The following is an 18,350-nucleotide window of genomic DNA, read 5'->3' on the forward strand; positions in this document are numbered from 1 at the left end:
CATCCGTCTTGAGTTTCGTTTGTTCTAGGGATCTAGGGTAATTCAAGCATTTGGGCTAAAAGCCACTTATCAATGAGTGCATACCATGTATGTCTTTCTGTGATTGGGTTAGCTCACTCAGGATGATATTTTCCAGTTCCAACCATTTGCCTACGAATTTCATAAAGCCGTTGTTTTTGATAGCTGAGTAATATTCCATTGTGTAGATGTACCACATTTTCTGTATCCATTCCTCTGTTGAAGGGCATCTGGGTTCTTTCCATTTTCTGGCTATTATAAATATGGCTGCGATGAACATAGTGGAGCACGTGTCTCTTTTATATGTTGAGGCATCTTTTGGGTATATGCCCAAGAGAGGTATAGCTGGATCCTCAGGCAGTTCAATGTCCAATTTTCTGAGGAACCTCCAGACTGATTTCCAGAATGGTTTTACCAGTCTGCAATCCCACCAACAATGGAGGAGTGTTCCTCTTTCTCCACATCCTCGCCAGCATCTGCTGTCACCTGAGTCTTTGATCTTAGCCATTCTCACTGGTGTGAGGTGAAATCTCAGGGTTGTTTTGATTTGCATTTCCCTTATGACTAAAGATGTTGAACATTTCTTTAGGTGTTTCTCAGCCATTCGGCATTCCTCAGCTGTGAATTCTTTGTTTAGCTCTGAACCCCATTTTTTAATAGGGTTATTTGTTTCCCTGCGGTCTAACTTCTTGAGTTCTTTGTATATTTTGGATATAAGGCCTCTATCTGTTGTAGGATTGGTAAAGATCTTTTCCCAATCTGTTGGTTGCCGTTTTGTCCTAACCATAGTGTCCTTTGCCTTACAGAAGCTTTGCAGTTTTATGAGATCCCATTTGTCGATTCTTGATCTTAGAGCGTAAGCCATTGGTGTTTTGTTCAGGAAATTTTTTCCAGTGCCCATGTGTTCCAGATGCTTCCCTAGTTTTTCTTCTATTAGTTTGAGTGTGTCTGGTTTGATGTGGAGGTCTTTGATCCACTTTGACTTAAGCTTTGTACAGGGTGATAAGGATGGATCGATCTGCATTCTTCTACATGTTGCCCTCCAGTTGAACCAGCACCATTTGCTGAAAATGCTATCTTTTTTCCATTGGATGGTCTTGGCTCCTTTGTCAAAAATCAAGTGACCATAGGTGTGTGGGTTCATTTCTGGGTCTTCAATTCTATTCCATTGGTCTATCTGTCTGTCTCTGTACCAATACCATGCAGTTTTTATCACTATTGCTCTGTAATACTGCTTGAGTTCAGGGATAGTGATTCCCCCTGAAGTCCTTTTATTGTTGAGGATAGCTTTAGCTATCCTGGGTTTTTTGTTATTCCAGATGAATTTGCAAATTGTTCTGTCTAACTCTTTGAAGAATTGGATTGGTATTTTGATGGGGATTGCATTGAATCTGTAGATTGCTTTTGGTAAAATGGCCATTTTTACTATATTAATCCTGCCAATCCATGAGCATGGGAGATCTTTCCATCTTCTGAGGTCTTCTTCAATTTCTTTCCTCAGTGTCTTGAAGTTCTTATTGTACAGATCTTTTAATTGCTTGGTTAAAGTCACACCGAGGTACTTTATATTATTTGGGTCTATTATGAAGGGTGTCGTTTCCCTAATTTCTTTCTCGGCTTGTTTCTCTTTTGTATAGAGGAAGGCAACTGATTTATTTGAGTTAATTTTATACCCAGCCACTTTGCTGAAGTTGTTTATCAGCTTTAGTAGTTCTCTGGTGGAACTTTTGGGATCACTTAAATATACTATCATGTCATCTGCAAATAGTGATATTTTGACTTCTTCTTTTCCGATCTGTATCTGCTTGATCTCCTTTTGTTGTCTGATTGCTCTGGCTAGAACTTCAAGAACTATATTGAATAAGTAGGGAGAGAGTGGGCAGCCTTGTCTAGTCCCTGATTTTAGTGGGATTGCTTCAAGTTTCTCTCCATTTAGTTTAATGTTAGCAACTGGTTTGCTGTATATGGCTTTTACTATGTTTAGGTATGGGCCTTGAATTCCTATTCTTTCCAGGACTTTTATCATGAAGGGGTGTTGAATTTTGTCAAATGCTTTCTCAGCATCTAATGAAATGATCATGTGGTTCTGTTCTTTCAGTTTGTTTATATGATGGATCACGTTGATGGTTTTCCGTATATTAAACCATCCCTGCATGCCTGGGATGAAGCCTACTTGATCATGGTGGATGATTGTTTTGATGTGCTCTTGAATTCGGTTTGCCAGAATTTTATTGAGTATTTTTGCGTCGATATTCATAAGGGAAATTGGTCTGAAGTTCTCTTTCTTTGTTGTGTCTTTGTGTGGTTTGGGTATAAGAGTAATTGTGGCTTCGTAGAAGGAATTCGGTAGTGCTCCATCTGTTTCAATTTTGTGGAATAGTTTGGATAATATTGGTATGAGGTCTTCTATGAAGGTTTGATAGAATTCTGCACTAAACCCGTCTGGACCTGGGCTCTTTTTGGTTGGGAGACCTTTAATGACTGCTTCTATTTCCTTAGGAGTTATGGGGTTGTTTAACTGGTTTATCTGTTCCTGATTTAACTTCGATACCTGGTATCTGTCTAGGAAATTGTCCATTTCCTGAAGATTTTCAAGTTTTGTTGAATATAGGTTTTTATAGTAAGATCTGATGATTTTTTGAATTTCCTCTGAATCTGTAGTTATGTCTCCCTTTTCATTTCTGATTTTGTTAATTTGGACGCACTCTCTGTGTCCTCTCGTTAGTCTGGCTAAGGGTTTATCTATCTTGTTGATTTTCTCAAAGAACCAACTTTTGGTTCTGTTGATTCTTTCTATGGTCCTTTTTGTTTCTACTTGGTTGATTTCAGCTCTGAGTTTGATTATTTCCTGCCTTCTACTCCTCCTGGGTGTATTTGCTTCTTTTTGTTCTTGAGCTTTTAGGTGTGCTGTCAAGCTGCTGACATATGCTCTTTCCTGTTTCTTTCTGTAGGCACTCAGCGCTATGAGTTTTCCTCTTAGCACAGCTTTCATTGTGTCCCATAAGTTTGGGTATGTTGTATCTTCATTTTCATTAAATTCTAAAAAGTTTTTAATTTCTTTCTTTATTTCTTCCTTGACCAGGTTATCATTGAGTAGAGCATTGTTCAATTTCCACGTATATGTGGGCATTCTTCCCTTATTGTTATTGAAGACCAGTTTTAGGCCGTGGTGGTCCGATAGCACGCATGGGATTATTTCTATCTTTCTGTACCTGTTGAGGCCCGTTTTTTGACCAATTATATGGTCAATTTTGGAGAAAGTACCATGAGGAGCTGAGAAGAAGGTATATCCTTTTGCTTTAGGATAGAATGTTCTATAAATATCCGTTAAGTCCATTTGGCTCATGACTTCTCTTAGTCTGTCGACATCACTGTTTAATTTCTGTTTCCATGATCTGTCCATTGATGAGAGTGGGGTGTTGAAATCTCCCACTATTATTGTGTGAGGTGCAATGTGTGTTTTGAGCTTTAGTAAGGTTTCTTTTACGTATGTAGGTGCCCTTGTATTTGGGGCATAGATATTTAGGATTGAGAGTTCATCTTGGTGGATTTTTCCTTTGATGAATATGAAGTGTCCTTCCTTATCTTTTTTGATGACTTTTAGTTGGAAATTGATTTTATTTGATATTAGAATGGCTACTCCAGCTTGCTTCTTCTGACCATTTGCTTGGAAAGTTGTTTTCCAGCCTTTCACTCTGAGGTAGTGTCTGTCTTTGTCTCTGAGGTGTGTTTCCTGTAGGCAGCAGAATGCAGGGTCCTCGTTGCGTATCCAGTTTGTTAATCTATGTCTTTTTATTGGGGAGTTGAGGCCATTGATATTGAGAGATATTAAGGAATAGTGATTATTGCTTCCTGTTATATTCATATTTGGATGTGAGGTTATGTTTGTGTGCTTTCATTCTCTTTGTTTTGTTGCCAAGACGATTAGTTTCTTGCTTCTTCTAGGGTATAGCTTGCCTCCTTATGTTGGGCTTTACCATTTATTATCCTTTGTAGTGCTGGATTTGTAGAAAGATATTGTGTAAATTTGGTTTTGTCATGGAATATCTTGGTTTCTCCATCAATGTTAATTGAGAGTTTTGCTGGATACAGTAACCTGGGCTGGCATTTGTGTTCTCTTAGGGTCTGTATGACATCAGTCCAGGATCTTCTGGCCTTCATAGTTTCTGGCGAGAAGTCTGGTGTGATTCTGATAGGTCTGCCTTTATATGTTACTTGACCTTTTTCCCTTACTGCTTTTAATATTCTTTCTTTATTTTGTGCGTTTGGTGTTTTGACTATTATGTGACGGGAGGTGTTTCTTTTCTGGTCCAATCTATTTGGAGTTCTGTAGGCTTCTTGTATGTCTATGGGTATCTCTTTTTTTTAGGTTAGGGAAGTTTTCTTCTATGATTTTGTTGAAGATATTTACTGGTCCTTTGAGCTGGGAGTCTTCACTCTCTTCTATACCTATTATCCTTAGGTTTGATCTTCTCATTGAGTCCTGATTTCCTGTATGTTTTGGACCAGTAGCTTTTTCTGCTTACATTATCTTTGACAGTTGAGTCAATGATTTCTATGGAATCTTCTGCTCCTGAGATTCTCTCTTCCATCTCTTGTATTCTGTTGGTGAAGCTTGTATCTACAGCTCCTTGTCTCTTGTTTTGGTTTTCTATATCCAGGGTTGTTTCCATGTGTTCTTTCTTGATTGCTTCTATTTCCATTTTTAATTCCTTCAACTGTTTGATTGTGTTTTCCTGGAATTCTTTCAGGGATTTTTGTGTCTCCTCTCTATGGGCTTCTACTTGTTTATTTATGTTTTCCTGGAATTCTTTCATGGATTTTTGTGTCTCCTCTCTATGGGCTTCTACTTGTTTATTTATGTTTTCCTGGAATTCTTTCAGGCATTTTTGCGATTCCTCTCTGTAGGCTTCTACTTGTTCTCTAAGGGAGTTCTTCACGTCTTTCTTGAAGTCCTCCAGCATCATGATCAAAAATGATTTTGAAACTAGATCTTGCTTTTCTGGTGTGTTTGGATATTCCATGTTTGTTTTGATGGGAGAATTGGGCTCCGATGATGCCATGTAGTCTTGGTTTCTGATGCTTGGGTTCCTGCGCTTGCCTCTCGCCATCAGATTATCTCTAGTGTTACTTTGTTCTGCTATTTCTGACAGTGGCTAGACTGTCCTATAAGCCTGTGTGTCAGGAGTGCTGTAGACCTGTTTTCCTCTCTTTCAGTCAGTTATGGGGACAGAGTGTTCTGCTTTCGGGCGTGTAGTTTTTCCTCTCTACAGGTCTTCAGCTGTTCCTGTGGGCCTGTGTCTTGAGTTCACCAGGCAGCTTTCTTGCAGCAGAAAAGTTGGTCTTACCTGTGGTCCCGAGGCTCAAGTTCGCTCGTGGGGTGCTGCCCACGGGCTCTCTGCAGCGGCAGCAACCAGGAAGACCTGTGCCACCCCTTCCGGGAGCTTCAGTGCACCAGGGTTCCAGATGGTCTTTGGCTTTTTCCTCTGGTGTCCGAGATGTGTGTGCAGAGAGCAGTCTCTTCTGGTTTCCCAGGCTTGTCTGCCTCTCTGAAGGTTTAGCTCTCCCTCCCACGGGATTTGGGTGCAGAGAACTGTTTATCTGGTCTGTTTCCTTCAGGTTCCGGCGGTGTCTCAGGCAGGGGTCCTGCCGCTCCTGGTCCCTCCCCCACGGGAGCCCAGAGGCCTTATACAGTTTCCTCTTGGGCCAGGGATGTGGGCAGGGGTGAGCAGTGTTGGTGGTCTCTTCCGCTCTGCAGCCTCAGGAGTGCCCACCTGACCAGGCGGTTGGGTCTCTCTCTCACGGGGTCTGGGAGCAGAGAGCTGCTGCGGGCCGGGAGAACCAATTGTTTTATTAATTGTTTGGATGGTTCTCATTGTTTCTTTCAGCCCTCGGTTTGATTATTTCTTGCCCTCTGCACCTCTTTGGGTGTGATTTCTTTGTGTTCTAGTGCTTTCTGGTGTGCTGTTCAGTTACTAGTATGAGATTTCTCTAATTTTCTTTCATGTATGTGAGTACACTGCTGCTCTTGTCAGACACACCAGGAGAGGGCATCAGATCCCATTACAGATGGTTGTGAGCCACCATGTGGTTGCTGGGAATTGAACTCAGGACCTCTGGAAGAGCAGTCAGTGTTCTTAATCTCTGAGCCATCTCTCCTCTCTAATTTTCTTATGTAAACACTTAGTGCTATGAACTTGCCTCTTGGAACCACCTTCATTGGGAATGTGGTGTATTTATTTCTGGAAAGTCTTTAACTTTTTCCTAATTTTCACGTTGGCCGGTTTTTCATTCAGTAAAGAGTTATTTCATTTCCATAAGTTTGCAAGCTTTCTGTTGCTTCTGTTGTTATGATGTCCAACTTTAATCTGTCGTGACCTGATAGGATTCACAGAATTATTTCAGTTTTCCTGAATCTATTGAGTCTTGCCTGTGTCCAGTATGTGGTCAGTTTGGGAGCAAGTTCCATGAGGTTCTGGGAAGGTAAGGTATATTCTTTTAGGTTTGGCTAAATATTTTGAAATATATGCTAAGTCCCTTTGGTTTGTGATATCAGATAGTTCCAAAATTTCTCTATTTAGTTTTTGTCTGAATAACCATCTGTAGGAAAGAATGAGTATTGAAATCTCCTACTGTCTGTGTATGAGGATGAATATGTGAATTAATCTGCAGAAATATTTCTTTTTATGACTTTGGTTGCACTTGTGTTTTCAGATAGACATATTAAGAATTGTAATGCCTCTTGGTGGAATTTTTCCTTTCATGAGTATGTAGTGTCCTTTTCTATTTTTTCTGATGAGTTTTTAGTGAAGTGTATTTTTTCAGATATTTAAATGGCTGTATCAGCTTGTGTCTTAGGTCCATATTTTCAAAATACTCTTTCCATAATGTACCCTGTGCTATTGTCGAGCCTTGATGTTAAGGTGATTATTGGTTGCAGCCGAGGGATGGATCCTGGTTTGCATTTATTCTGTTAATCTGTGTCATTTTATTGGGGAATTGAGATCACTGATGTTGGGAAAGATTGTCAGAGTGTGTTTTTTGATTCTTGATGTTTTGATGTTGTAGGTGTGTGCATGAGTGTGTGTGTGTGTGTGTGTGTGTGTGTGTGTGTACTCTCTTTTGATTTGCTGGGCTAAAATTTTTTAACTTCTTGTGTTTTCTTGGGTGTGGTTAGCCTCTTTAGTTTGGAGTTTTCTTTCTAGCATCTTCTGTGGAGCTGTATTATAGATGCTTAAATTTATAGTTGCTTAAATTTGATTTTATCATAAAATGTCATATTTTCTCAACTTATCGAGATTGAAAATTTTGCTGGGTATAGTTATCCAGGCTGGCACCTGTGATCTCCTCATGTCTGCAGGACATCTGTCTAGGCTCTTCTGACTTTCAGATTCTCCAATGAGAAGTCAGGTATTAATCTAAAAGGTCTGCCTTTATGCATTACTTACTCTTTTCCCTTTACAGCTTTTGATTTTTTTTGTTCTATAGGTATAGTGTTTTGATTATTACACGCTGAGGGAACTCTTTTTCTTTTCTATTTGGTGTTCTGTATGCTTCCTATACCTTGATAGGTATTTCTGTGTGTGGTTTAGGGAAATTTTCTTCTATGATTTTGTTGGAAATATTTCCTGTGCCTTTGACCTGGGTTTCTTCTGCTTCTTCAATTCCTACTATTATCCTTGGATTTGGTCTTTTGGTGGTGTTCCAGATTTCCTAGATGTTTTATTCAAGGAAAATTTTGATTTAATATTTTCCTTGACCAATATATATCTCTTTCTTTTATCATGTGTTTAATGTCTGAGATTCTCTTGTATTTCAATCTCTTGTATTCTTTTGGTGATATTTGCCTCTAAGACTCCTGTTTGAGTTTCTAAAATTTCACTTCAAACTATCCCTCAGTTTGTGTTTTCTTTGATGATTTTTTTTCTACTTTCATATCTTGAACTGTTTTATTCTTTTTCTGTTTGTGGTTTCATAGATTTTGTAGAGGATTTTTTAAAATTTCCTTTTTAAGTACCTCTGTCATATTCACCAAAGCTATGCTAAGGTCGTTGTCTTGTGCTTCAGCCATGTTGCAGTTTTAGGGCATTTTGTGGTAGGGTTATATGGCTCTAGTAGATCTATACTGTCCTGGTTATTATTGATTGTGTTTTTATGTTGGTTTCTCAACATCTAGGTTTAGAAGACTATAATTCTTGTTGCTAATATCTGGTCTTGTTTTTGTTGGGTGGGTGATTTGTTCCTTGGTTTCTGCTGCCTTCTCTAGTTCTTAAGTTATGGTGGCTGTGTGTTGCCAGGTAGAAAATTCTTCTGGTATTCTGATAGGTGTGGCCACTGGTGGTTTCTGATAAAATGTGTATTAGGAGCTAACTCTTAGGGATGTGTATTGGGGTAGAAGGGGGTCTGCAGGAGAGAAGAAAGCAGGTTGTTCTTCCAGCATTGGGTTCACTCCCTGGGAATGAGGGCAGTGAGGCAGTGAGGAGAGGGCACAACAGGTTCTCTGCTAAGGAGCCGGGGTTAATCCTGGGGATTGGATATGGAAGAGAGAAGGGAAAGTAAAGATCTGAAGCTCATTTATCTGCTTGTCTATCAGGCTTAGCTCATGGGTTCCCAGAGAATGGATATGGGAGTTGGGAGCTGGAATAACAGGATAATTGAGGAAGAAGGTTGGAGAAGACCTGAGTTATCAGCTGGAGATGGGGACCAAAAAGGGAAGAGGAAACCTATGGTCTGCTCTTGAGGTGGTGAAATGAAGAGACATTGGGTTTGGAGAAGAGGATGGGGTGGAAAAAACCTGCAGTTAGGTTACCTGTTTCCCGGGCTGTAGTGGGCTGCTGAGTCTCAGGGAATGCCTGCTGGATGTGAGGACTGAGAAAGAGAGGTCAGAGGAGGTCTGCGTGCTGGACACAGAGGGCAGCAAGGGAGGCATGGCTGTAGCAGCTGCTGTGCCCCAGAGCTGGAGATGCAAAGGGGAGGCTGGATTTTGAGGAGAGGACAGGAATAAAGTTCTGCAGTTACCCTATTGGCTTCTGCTGGAGTGGGTTCCTAGGTCATGCCTGCTGCAGTTGGGCCCTGGGATATAGCAATGGATCAGGAAGAAAAATTTGGAGTGGAAGATCTCCGTGATCCATTGGAGATGGGGAGAGGGTGACAGCAAATGTGGGGGAGTAAGGACACAGCAAATGTTCTTCTGGGGATAAGACTGGGCAATTGGGTTTGGAGCAATAGGGGGAGAGGTAAAGTTCTGCTGTTAGCCTACCTGCTTCCCTGGCCTGAGTCTTTTTTTTTTTTTTTAAATTTTTAGGTTCTTGGTTTACATAAGCAGGAAGCAGAGCTTGGGCATTTCCACGAAAGCCAAAGTCCTATTTGGAAGCTGTTGGGACTACTTGGAGGCATCCATGGATTTTTCTTGATAGAAAAATGTTTTATCCTTCTTGTATCGCCAAATACCAAGGTTTGTGTCTCCTCTGTCCTTCGCTTTGAGGTTTTATTATATTCATCTGGATTTCAAAAAGACTGGTTTAAAGGTAAAAGTAAGCAGTATGTGGACTTACACACCCAGGTACCTGACAGAAGGATCACAACTTCAGGGCCAGCCTGGGCTACAGAGCAAGACTCTCAAAATACAAATAAATAAGATAAACAGAGGCTTAGGGATGTAATTCAGTTGTTGAAGTGCTTGCCTGCCATGCCCAAACCCCTGAGTGTTTGATCCCCAGTGCCACATAAATTGGGTTTGATGGAACAGAACTATAACCCCAGCATTTGGAGAATGGAGAATGGAGAATCAGTTCAAGGTCATCCTTAGCTATATAGAGAGATCAAGGCCAGCCTGGCTATCTCCAACTGACTAAATTAATCCAATAACTAATTAATTTAAAGCTTAAAACAATTAAAGGGCTGGTGATCATTTTGGTGGTTCAGTGCCTCTCATGTGCAAGAGCCTGGATGTGGTTCCCTAGTTTATCACAATGATATCTTCACAAGTCAATCTGCATAAGGGAAGGCACAGTAATGTCAACAGCATGCAGCGTATTCTAACTAGCATGTTAGTTCTTAACTAGAGTTACTAATTCTTTTAAAAAGCCCTTTACTGAGCAGCTAATGTAATCTGCTTTACCTTCATGATTGGTTTAAAAAGGAGATCCTTTCATGTTTGGGGAACGCAGGTGCCTGCAGTCTAGAAAGTTGTCCTTTTACCTCTACACAGGTGCTGGGGCTTATGCACATGTGATACATATTTATTAAAAACAATAATAATAATAATAACGCAATTTAAGGTCCATGTTATTGCATAAAATAAAAGGAATATACATGTTTGAATGTTCACAAATGCTTAATTGAGTAATACAATTAGGAAGATATCTTTGTAGATTCAGGGTACAATATAATTTGACAATCATTTTTGTACCTATATCAAAGAGAAATAAAATTTTATATAAGTTTAATTTTTAGTAAATTAAACGACAATATTAACTTCCATTTAAACTTCCAATATAAATACTTCCATTTCAGCCTCTTTAAGTCACAACTAGACTTTCTGAGGGTCTATTGTTAATGCATTCTGGATATGTGCAATGGTTTTCCACAGTGATATTTTTAAATAAATACTCATCACTACAAGATTTTTCAGGTATTATTTTTATGTGTCCTCCTCAAAATGTTGACAAGCAAAACACTGCATAGAACCATGGTACTAAAAAACGTCTACACATGTGCTTCTGGCCTCTGACTAATTTTACACTGTCCTTGTTCTGCAGGGCCTGCCATTAGTTAATGGACATGCAGGACATACCCACCATCTTGGACTCAGTCCTGAGTTAAATGACCAGTCAGGTGGAGGCAAGTCTATATCAACCATTCAGCTGGTAGGTCAGTCATCTGAAGTGGTCTGCAGACTCAGCTGTTACTTCTTAAAGCCTCAGTGCGCAGAGCAGGCTGGTAGGATCAGAACCTATTACTGATTTGCCTGCTCTTGACCATGAGAAAAGTTGCTGAGAAAACATTAGCAAACACCTGAAAGCTCTTATTGATTGATTGATTGATTGATTGCACAAAACACACTCTCCACAGACTTAAGTCACCATCTGCACTGTGAAATGCACTGTGCAATAATGATTAACATAATAATTTTCATTATTTTAGTTCTTTGTTCTCATAAGCCAGTTGGCCCTTGGGTTTTCCACTTTGTATAACCCTAAGTCATTTCTTGGTTGATGCAAATGAATACTAGACAAGGGATTTGTTGGTCTGTCTAGGATGAGAGTGTTCATTTCATAGTTCAGGAGAGAGCCAATTTTGTCTAGCACCGTGTGCCATAGCAAGGACCTTTGATGTGAATGGATTTCTCCCAACAGGGTTTTCCATATTAATTTTTAAAATAAAATTCCAATCAGAGTCAATAAATATTCTCATTCTAATTATTAAGCAAAACATATAGGGTCAGGACAAATAGGAAGAGCACACAACTATAAACTTATGAAAATGAATGGGGGTTAAAGTTGAAGAGATGCTAGAAACACACGAAATACATACACAGCAGAGAAATGTATCAGGAGATTGCAGATCTAATGTTAACTCAGAGATGGGAACATAAAATAGTTTCTTTAAAAATAATTTTGAAGCTGGCCATGGTGTTGCACACCTGTAATCCCAGCACTGGATAGATAGAAGCAAGAGGACATCCTTGAGTTCGAGGCCAGCCTGGTGTATGTAGTGAAACCTTATCTCAGAAAAGCAAAATAATAATGATGATGATAATAATAATAATAATTAGTTAATGAAATAAAAATAATCTTAAAGCTTATTATATTTATTGTTCAGGTATATTAAAATTTTATATGAAAGAGGCTAACCTGAGGCTAGGATTAGTTTGAAAAATCATATTCTTACTGGCTTTATTGTTTGGGTTCGAATAAGGGGTCTGGAACACCAACATTCATGGAAACAAGTCTCTGAACTTAGTGAGTTTTGAACTGCCTGGACACTTCTCACTCTGACATAACCTCAACTCATTTTTCATTTAAGCACAGGATTGAAAGAAAAATTTGAATTGCTATTAGACAGTTTGATGGGTTTGATTTTTCTCCCTGCTCTTTTAGGGGGAAATGTAGGTTGAAGATGGAAACTTTATTGTTTTTCTTCGTGTATAAGAGTTCTTGGAGGCGTGCCTCTAACTTCCATTGTACTGTGTAATGATATATAGGTTTCATAAAATGTGTATAATATTTGAATTTATATATTTTAGTAGAATCAGGGAGCTTGTGACTACAAGTGCATGCCTGTATAAGATATAATTAGCATATTGCCCATTCAGGCGTGGAGATAGTCTGTATCCTTCAGCCCGCTCCTTTGTTAGCCTTCCTGCTGCCCAAATAGCCCATCTTTGGAATAGCTGCTATGGTTTTAACTCATGAACTCTAGTTTTACTGTTATGTGACAGTGACAAGGATTCTAAGTCTTACATCAATTATCGTCAGTTTCCACAACTTTGGGTGATCAAATTCGATTCCGACACCATTAAAAAGAAGTGATTAGTAGTGGATATAATGTACCTTAGAGGTACTCCATTTATGCAGCTAAGGGGAAGACATGATCCACACTGGGGAGGGACTTTCTGGTCACGTGACTATTGTGGGATCACTCCTGCTTCCTAAGTATCCCCTTCACTCATGGGCTTATATAAGGAAGCCCAGTAAGCACGTTGGTTTACTGATCTGGACTTGGGTGGAATGATTGTTCTAAATGTGTCCTCTTTACAAGTCGGAGTAAGAGCTGTAAGCACAGAAAATGTGGAACAGAAATTGAATTATATACAGTCCAATCTCTGAAATTAAAATTGTAATTCATGTGTACAGGGTGATTTCAAAATCTCACAAAGTTGAAAACTTTGAATCATCTAGTTGTACTTTGTGTCTATTGTTTGATTCTTGTGTCTGTTGTTGTTGGGCAAAATTGTTTTACTGAGTAGCAAAGCAACAAGAGAGCATTGTACCATAGAGAAGGCCATATGACACTAGGTTAGGTTGGGCTTTTCCCCTCTAACTTATAGACCGAAAGATGAGTCCATCCCAGGACAGCCTTCAGAAGAGGGTCAAACTAGGTCAAGAACCATATTCTAAACTTTTGTCTTTAGTAACGGCTTATGTAACCTAAAGAGTTTAAATGAACCACAGGCTAGCTGAGAAGCATTTCACCCCCTATGGAGGGTACAGTTTCTCCCTGAACATAGATAATACAAAGATTATGTTCTGCTCATAGACTTCTACTTTGTATGGTGTGTATGTAAGATGGCGGTTCAGAAATGTATCTAGAATATTCAAATGGTTTTTAAATGTCTGAGTAACTCATTAGATATTTCAGATGCCAATCCAATGTCACAGCTACTCACTCTTTATTAATTATATTTCAATTCAACATAGAAAGGCCCAGAAGATTCACAGACAGCTGAGCTACCCAAAGGCAATGTGCCAGCCTCCAACAGAAACCGTGAGTTCCAATTTTACACAGTTAAAGTAATAATGGCTGGAGAGATGGCTCAGTGGTTATGAGCACCTGACTGCTGTTCCAGAGGTCCTGAGTTCAATTCCCAGCAATCACATGGTGGCTTACAATCATTTATAAGGGGATATGATTGCCACTTCTGGTATGCAGAAGACAGAGTATTCATATACATAAAATATGGGAACATAAAATAGTTTCTTTAAAAATAATTTTGAAGCTGGCCTTTAAGTCTTTAAAAATTAAATATAAAAAATGATACAGAATAGGGTTATATCTGTTTCCAAATAAATATGTCAAAAAGCAATGAGATTGCATAGTAGTTCTCTATTTCATGATGGAAAGCTTTTCAATAAGATCTTCAAGGAGCATCCATTCTTGTCTGCCTCCCAAGAACATCACAGACTAATATGAACTTTATTCCATTTATACTTCTACATTGTTCCTGACCTTTAATTCACTATTACTTATAGAGGCTCAATTTCCATTTTTATTTATTTTCTTTCATGTCTGTCTCATTTGTTACACTGTTATCTGTAGGCTTATATTTTTCAAAACATACTTTAATAAGTATACTTAAATGTTTTAAACTCCCTTCTAGCCTACCACTCCCCAGAGGTAGTAGAAAGGAAAGGTTAGTAGGGCAAAGAAAATGTGGACCTGTTTAGAAATAGTTCTTTGGGGTGAATACAATCTGTGTTGTTAGGATATCAGCAGCTCAGTTTACATTAATCAGCAGCAGTTCGATCCACTCACAAATCCACCATTCACTCATCAGCAATGGCAGGTTGATCTAGAAGAAACCTCAAGGCACTGCCAATTGGCTAGAGTCAGCAGAGACAGTAAGAAGCTGACACAACAGCTCCAAAAGTTCTTTGGTGCATTTCTCTCTATAAAGTCATGACCAACAATGATCAGCAAACAGTGGCAAGGCACACCAATACCACACAGCATCATCCACTGTTTATTGGTTTATATTTGTACCCCTCCCAAACACCATGTGTTCTTTTAAGTGTCTACTCTAGCAAAACATCTCACTCCATTTTTCAAGGCAGTTTCCAGAAAAACACCACATGTCGGCTCTCAGCAAAACATACTCCTACATGTCTGCTTTAGTAAAAACATCCTCTCAGAAGACAGTTTCCAGAAAAACATCACATGACGCAACCAAGGCTCCAAAGAAACAAGAAATTTCCACTTCAGCCACTGAAATAACATTTTACTCACATCTTATTTATTCTCTGATAGTAAACTGTCAATCTATATTACTTTGCTTTCCACACTTAATTTATTTCTGTTGCTGGGAAGACAATTTTAATTAAGGCAGGGTTTTATCTTCTATCCAGACTAGTCTGGAACTTACTAGGTAGGCTAGTTTGACCTGTCATTCATGGCAACTGTCTTGCCTCAGCCTCCTAAGTGCGAGGTCCACAGGCATCAGTCATCCTGCTTGGTTTGTTTCTATTATTTCTGAATTTCATTTATGTATTTTCTCATCTCATTCTTCATTGCTTATGTTTCTGTGTAATTCTTTGAAGCTTTGCTTTTGTTTAGTGTGATTTTCATCAGTTACTCTTAACACCTGCAATTTTCTTATTTATGTTACTCTTCTGTAACAAAAACTCCATAATGTTTGACTGCTAGTCAGCCATGATTAGCTACTCTAATTCTACTACAATAGATTAGGTGGCCAAGTATAAAAGGTTATCACAGGATGGACACCTCTTCTATGCCAGGTACTGTGGTAAACATTTGGGATGGATGATCTCACTTGGTTCTCCAACAGGACAAGGAAATGAGAGTAAGTATTCTTAAGTTATATAAATGAATCAACTGGTTGTTGGTGAGGCTACACAGCCAATGAGCTCTGGCATTAGAGGAACAGATGAAATGTTAGTGCATCAAAATTTCCTTGGGATTGTCCCTACACATCCTGATGGGTCCTCTTATTCGTTAAGGACATACTTTGGGCACTGCAGCTGCAGCTCAGTGGTAGAGCATTTGTCTGGCAAGTATAAGGTCCTGGAACTGATCACCAGCCTGAGCAAAATAGTCTGAAGATGTATTGTGCTTGAGGCCCTGTGTATAGCATGTACTGGAGAACAGAACATGCATGTTCATAGTCTGTAGTTTGCCATGTAGCTTGGAATGCAAACACTAACAAGCACAAGGACATATTATTACTACATATGTTATTATGACAATAATTGCTCATTTTTAGCAATTATAAATCATGGAATTTATGAATTTGTTTCAAAATATGTAATTTCATATTCTGTCCCATTCTGCTTTCAGGATATTATTTCTTTTGCAAATATATTTAAATTATTTTTATGTATGTGAGTATTTTGTCTGCATGTATGTTTGTGCTCCACATGACTGCCCAGTGCCATCAGCAGCTGAAGGAAGGAGTCAGATCCCCTGAAACTGAAGTGAAAGATGGTTGGGAGTCTCCATGTAGGTGCTGGAAATCAAACTTGGGTCCTCTCTAAGAGCAGATAGTGTACCTACCTGCCAAGCTGTCTCTCTGGTTCAAAAATATTACTTAATTCTTGTATGATTTTTAGTTCCAATATGAATGTGGAATGTTTGGCACATAGTGGTCTATAACAGACTTTATTGTTTTTACTTTTGAAATAAAGGGAAGGGGAAGGGGGGCAGGATATGCCAAATGTAATTAGGAGCAGAGTGTGGAAACCACACCAGGGAGCAGCAACCATTGCGTGCCAATCATCTTCCTACTACAGGTATCAAGCTTGGCATACAGAAAGAACAGTGAGCAAATCCAAGTCAAAATATGCAGCTGCTGTTTACTAGGAAAACACCGGGTTAGCTTTGACTCTGTGATTATTTCTCTCACGTTACCTCATTGGTGGGATTCAACTTGTATTTCAAAAGACAGGATGTGAAAATCCTTTCCACAGTCTGATTTAAATAAACAAAACCCCAAATCAGATTAGTTCTAGGCCATGCTTCGTGGTGGAAAAATATCTCAGATAGTTCAGACATGCGTGACTCTGGAGACTGCCAGGCACATTAACAAAGGTTTAATATCAGAGTTATTTTTGTATCAGGCTTATTAAATTGCCGGCAAATGCTTATCTTCTCCTAAAGGCTTAAAAGATCTTGCTGAGTACACACAGATGTACAGTGGGTTCTTTGTGGCTTACATGCAAGTGTGCGTACCTGCCTTGTGTCGTCTTCTATATCCATATTGTGACATTTGGAGGCCTTTATCAGAGATGATAAAGTGAGAGACAATGAAAACAGGCCACACAGTCTCCTAGAGAGGGCTTGATCTCTGAAGCTGTTGCATTTGAATGTATTCTATCCGTATCAAAACTGCACTGTGGGCATAAGGAAAACAATTTTTCCCCCCCAGGCAGCTATGCCATAAATGTATCACTTTAAATTAAATTACTTTATAAAAAGAAACTTTGTTTTTGAGAATTGGCAGAAGCAGCTGAGTGATTTCATGGTGTCATATCCTGTGTGTTTATGATTAATTAATTCTCCAACACTTTCCAGTTTTAACAAAGGATAAAACGAGTTAGTAAACCCTGAAAAGGCATAAATTTGTTCTATCTGTCCCTTTTTCAGACTGGAGATTAAACCTAGTCCTTCATATAAGCCAGACAAGAGCGTTACCACTGAATTATACTCTGGTATATTAATTCACTTCTTTGTTTGTTTGTTTGCTTGCTTGTTTTTGAGACAGAGCTTCTCTATGGAATAGCCCTGGCTATCCTAGAATTCACTTTGTGTAGACCAGGCTGCTTTTGCCTCCTGAGTGTTAGGAACAAAGGTGTACTCCACCATGCCCACCCAGCTCAATTCTTAATATTTGCAAATAAGTATGAGCTTCAGAGGTAAATTTCATAGGCCATCTTTGTAACATAGTCAATGTAGTTATCTCTTGTTTGGTGAAAATTCTAACTATGGTCATCACTTAATAATATATACAGTGTATCAAATTATATTACTAATGCCAAATACCAAGTCATGTTGTTGTATAGTACCTCTCATTTTTAGGACATAAATAGCCAATGAATGAAAAAGTAGTTCTTTCTCTTTCTATGAAGTAAAATTGTTTGGAAAATAAACTCAGTTCCAATAGTGACAATAGCTGCTACTTACACCTCTTTCACAGCTTATTTGAAGCTGAAAATGGAAATTTTAGACTGTGGTAACTGGTAAATGTCTTGTCTCATTAACTGAAATAACCCAGGTAGCTTACTGTCAGAACAAGTGTTATTCTCAAAGTTTTTTTTTGTTAGTTGTTCAAGACTACAATTGGGTTGCAATATTCTTTCTATTAAAACCCAATTATAAGCCATTTATTTTTATCAACTCCTAAGCAGATAGCTTGCACAATATAATATAATATGATAGTATGTAAACAAAAAACTGTCTCTTTTATTTTGTTCAGTATCTAACTTCTAGTACTGAAAGTTATTTTACACCAAGACAAGCACACTGAGTAATTGCTACAAAGATAATTTGGGAGCCAGAAGAGTTAATTGTGGTTCTGTTTTGGGCACATTTGGGCAGCAAACAAGGCAATTTAGGAGAGTCATTAACCCGGTCACATTAGGCAATACAACAATACCATGATGACAGGAAGTACCCTGAGCAGACTAGTGGAAGACCAACAAGGTAAGAGCAGCAGCACTGGGTGGTCAGCAGCATGCGAATGGTACCCTACAGGGTTAACACATTAACACTGCTGTGCTCTAACAAATCTCTACATGTGGATAATACAGATGATAGAAGTTTCTTTTCTAGTGTCTGAACCTGAAAGTCCAAGGTTAAGGAGAGGGAGGAATATTCTC

At 38.9% G+C, this 18,350-nt stretch overlaps 1 protein-coding gene across 7 annotated transcripts in view; it reads left to right on the plus strand.

Moving 5' to 3' along the window:
• Slc39a12 (solute carrier family 39 member 12) overlaps positions 1-18,350 on the plus strand; it is an 86,672-nt gene that overhangs the window by 36,960 nt on the left and 31,362 nt on the right. For 3 of the 7 annotated variants that reach the window (XM_039095559.2, NM_001106124.2, XM_039095561.2), the window contains 3 exon segments: positions 9,323-9,472; positions 10,779-10,886; positions 13,440-13,506. In XM_039095559.2, coding sequence (XP_038951487.2) covers positions 9,323-9,472; positions 10,779-10,886; positions 13,440-13,506 — 325 coding nt within the window. 7 annotated transcript variants of the gene reach the window in all.

Source organism: Rattus norvegicus, chromosome 17, assembly GCF_036323735.1.
Source record: "Rattus norvegicus strain BN/NHsdMcwi chromosome 17, GRCr8, whole genome shotgun sequence".
NCBI classification, from domain to species: domain Eukaryota; kingdom Metazoa; phylum Chordata; class Mammalia; order Rodentia; family Muridae; genus Rattus; species Rattus norvegicus.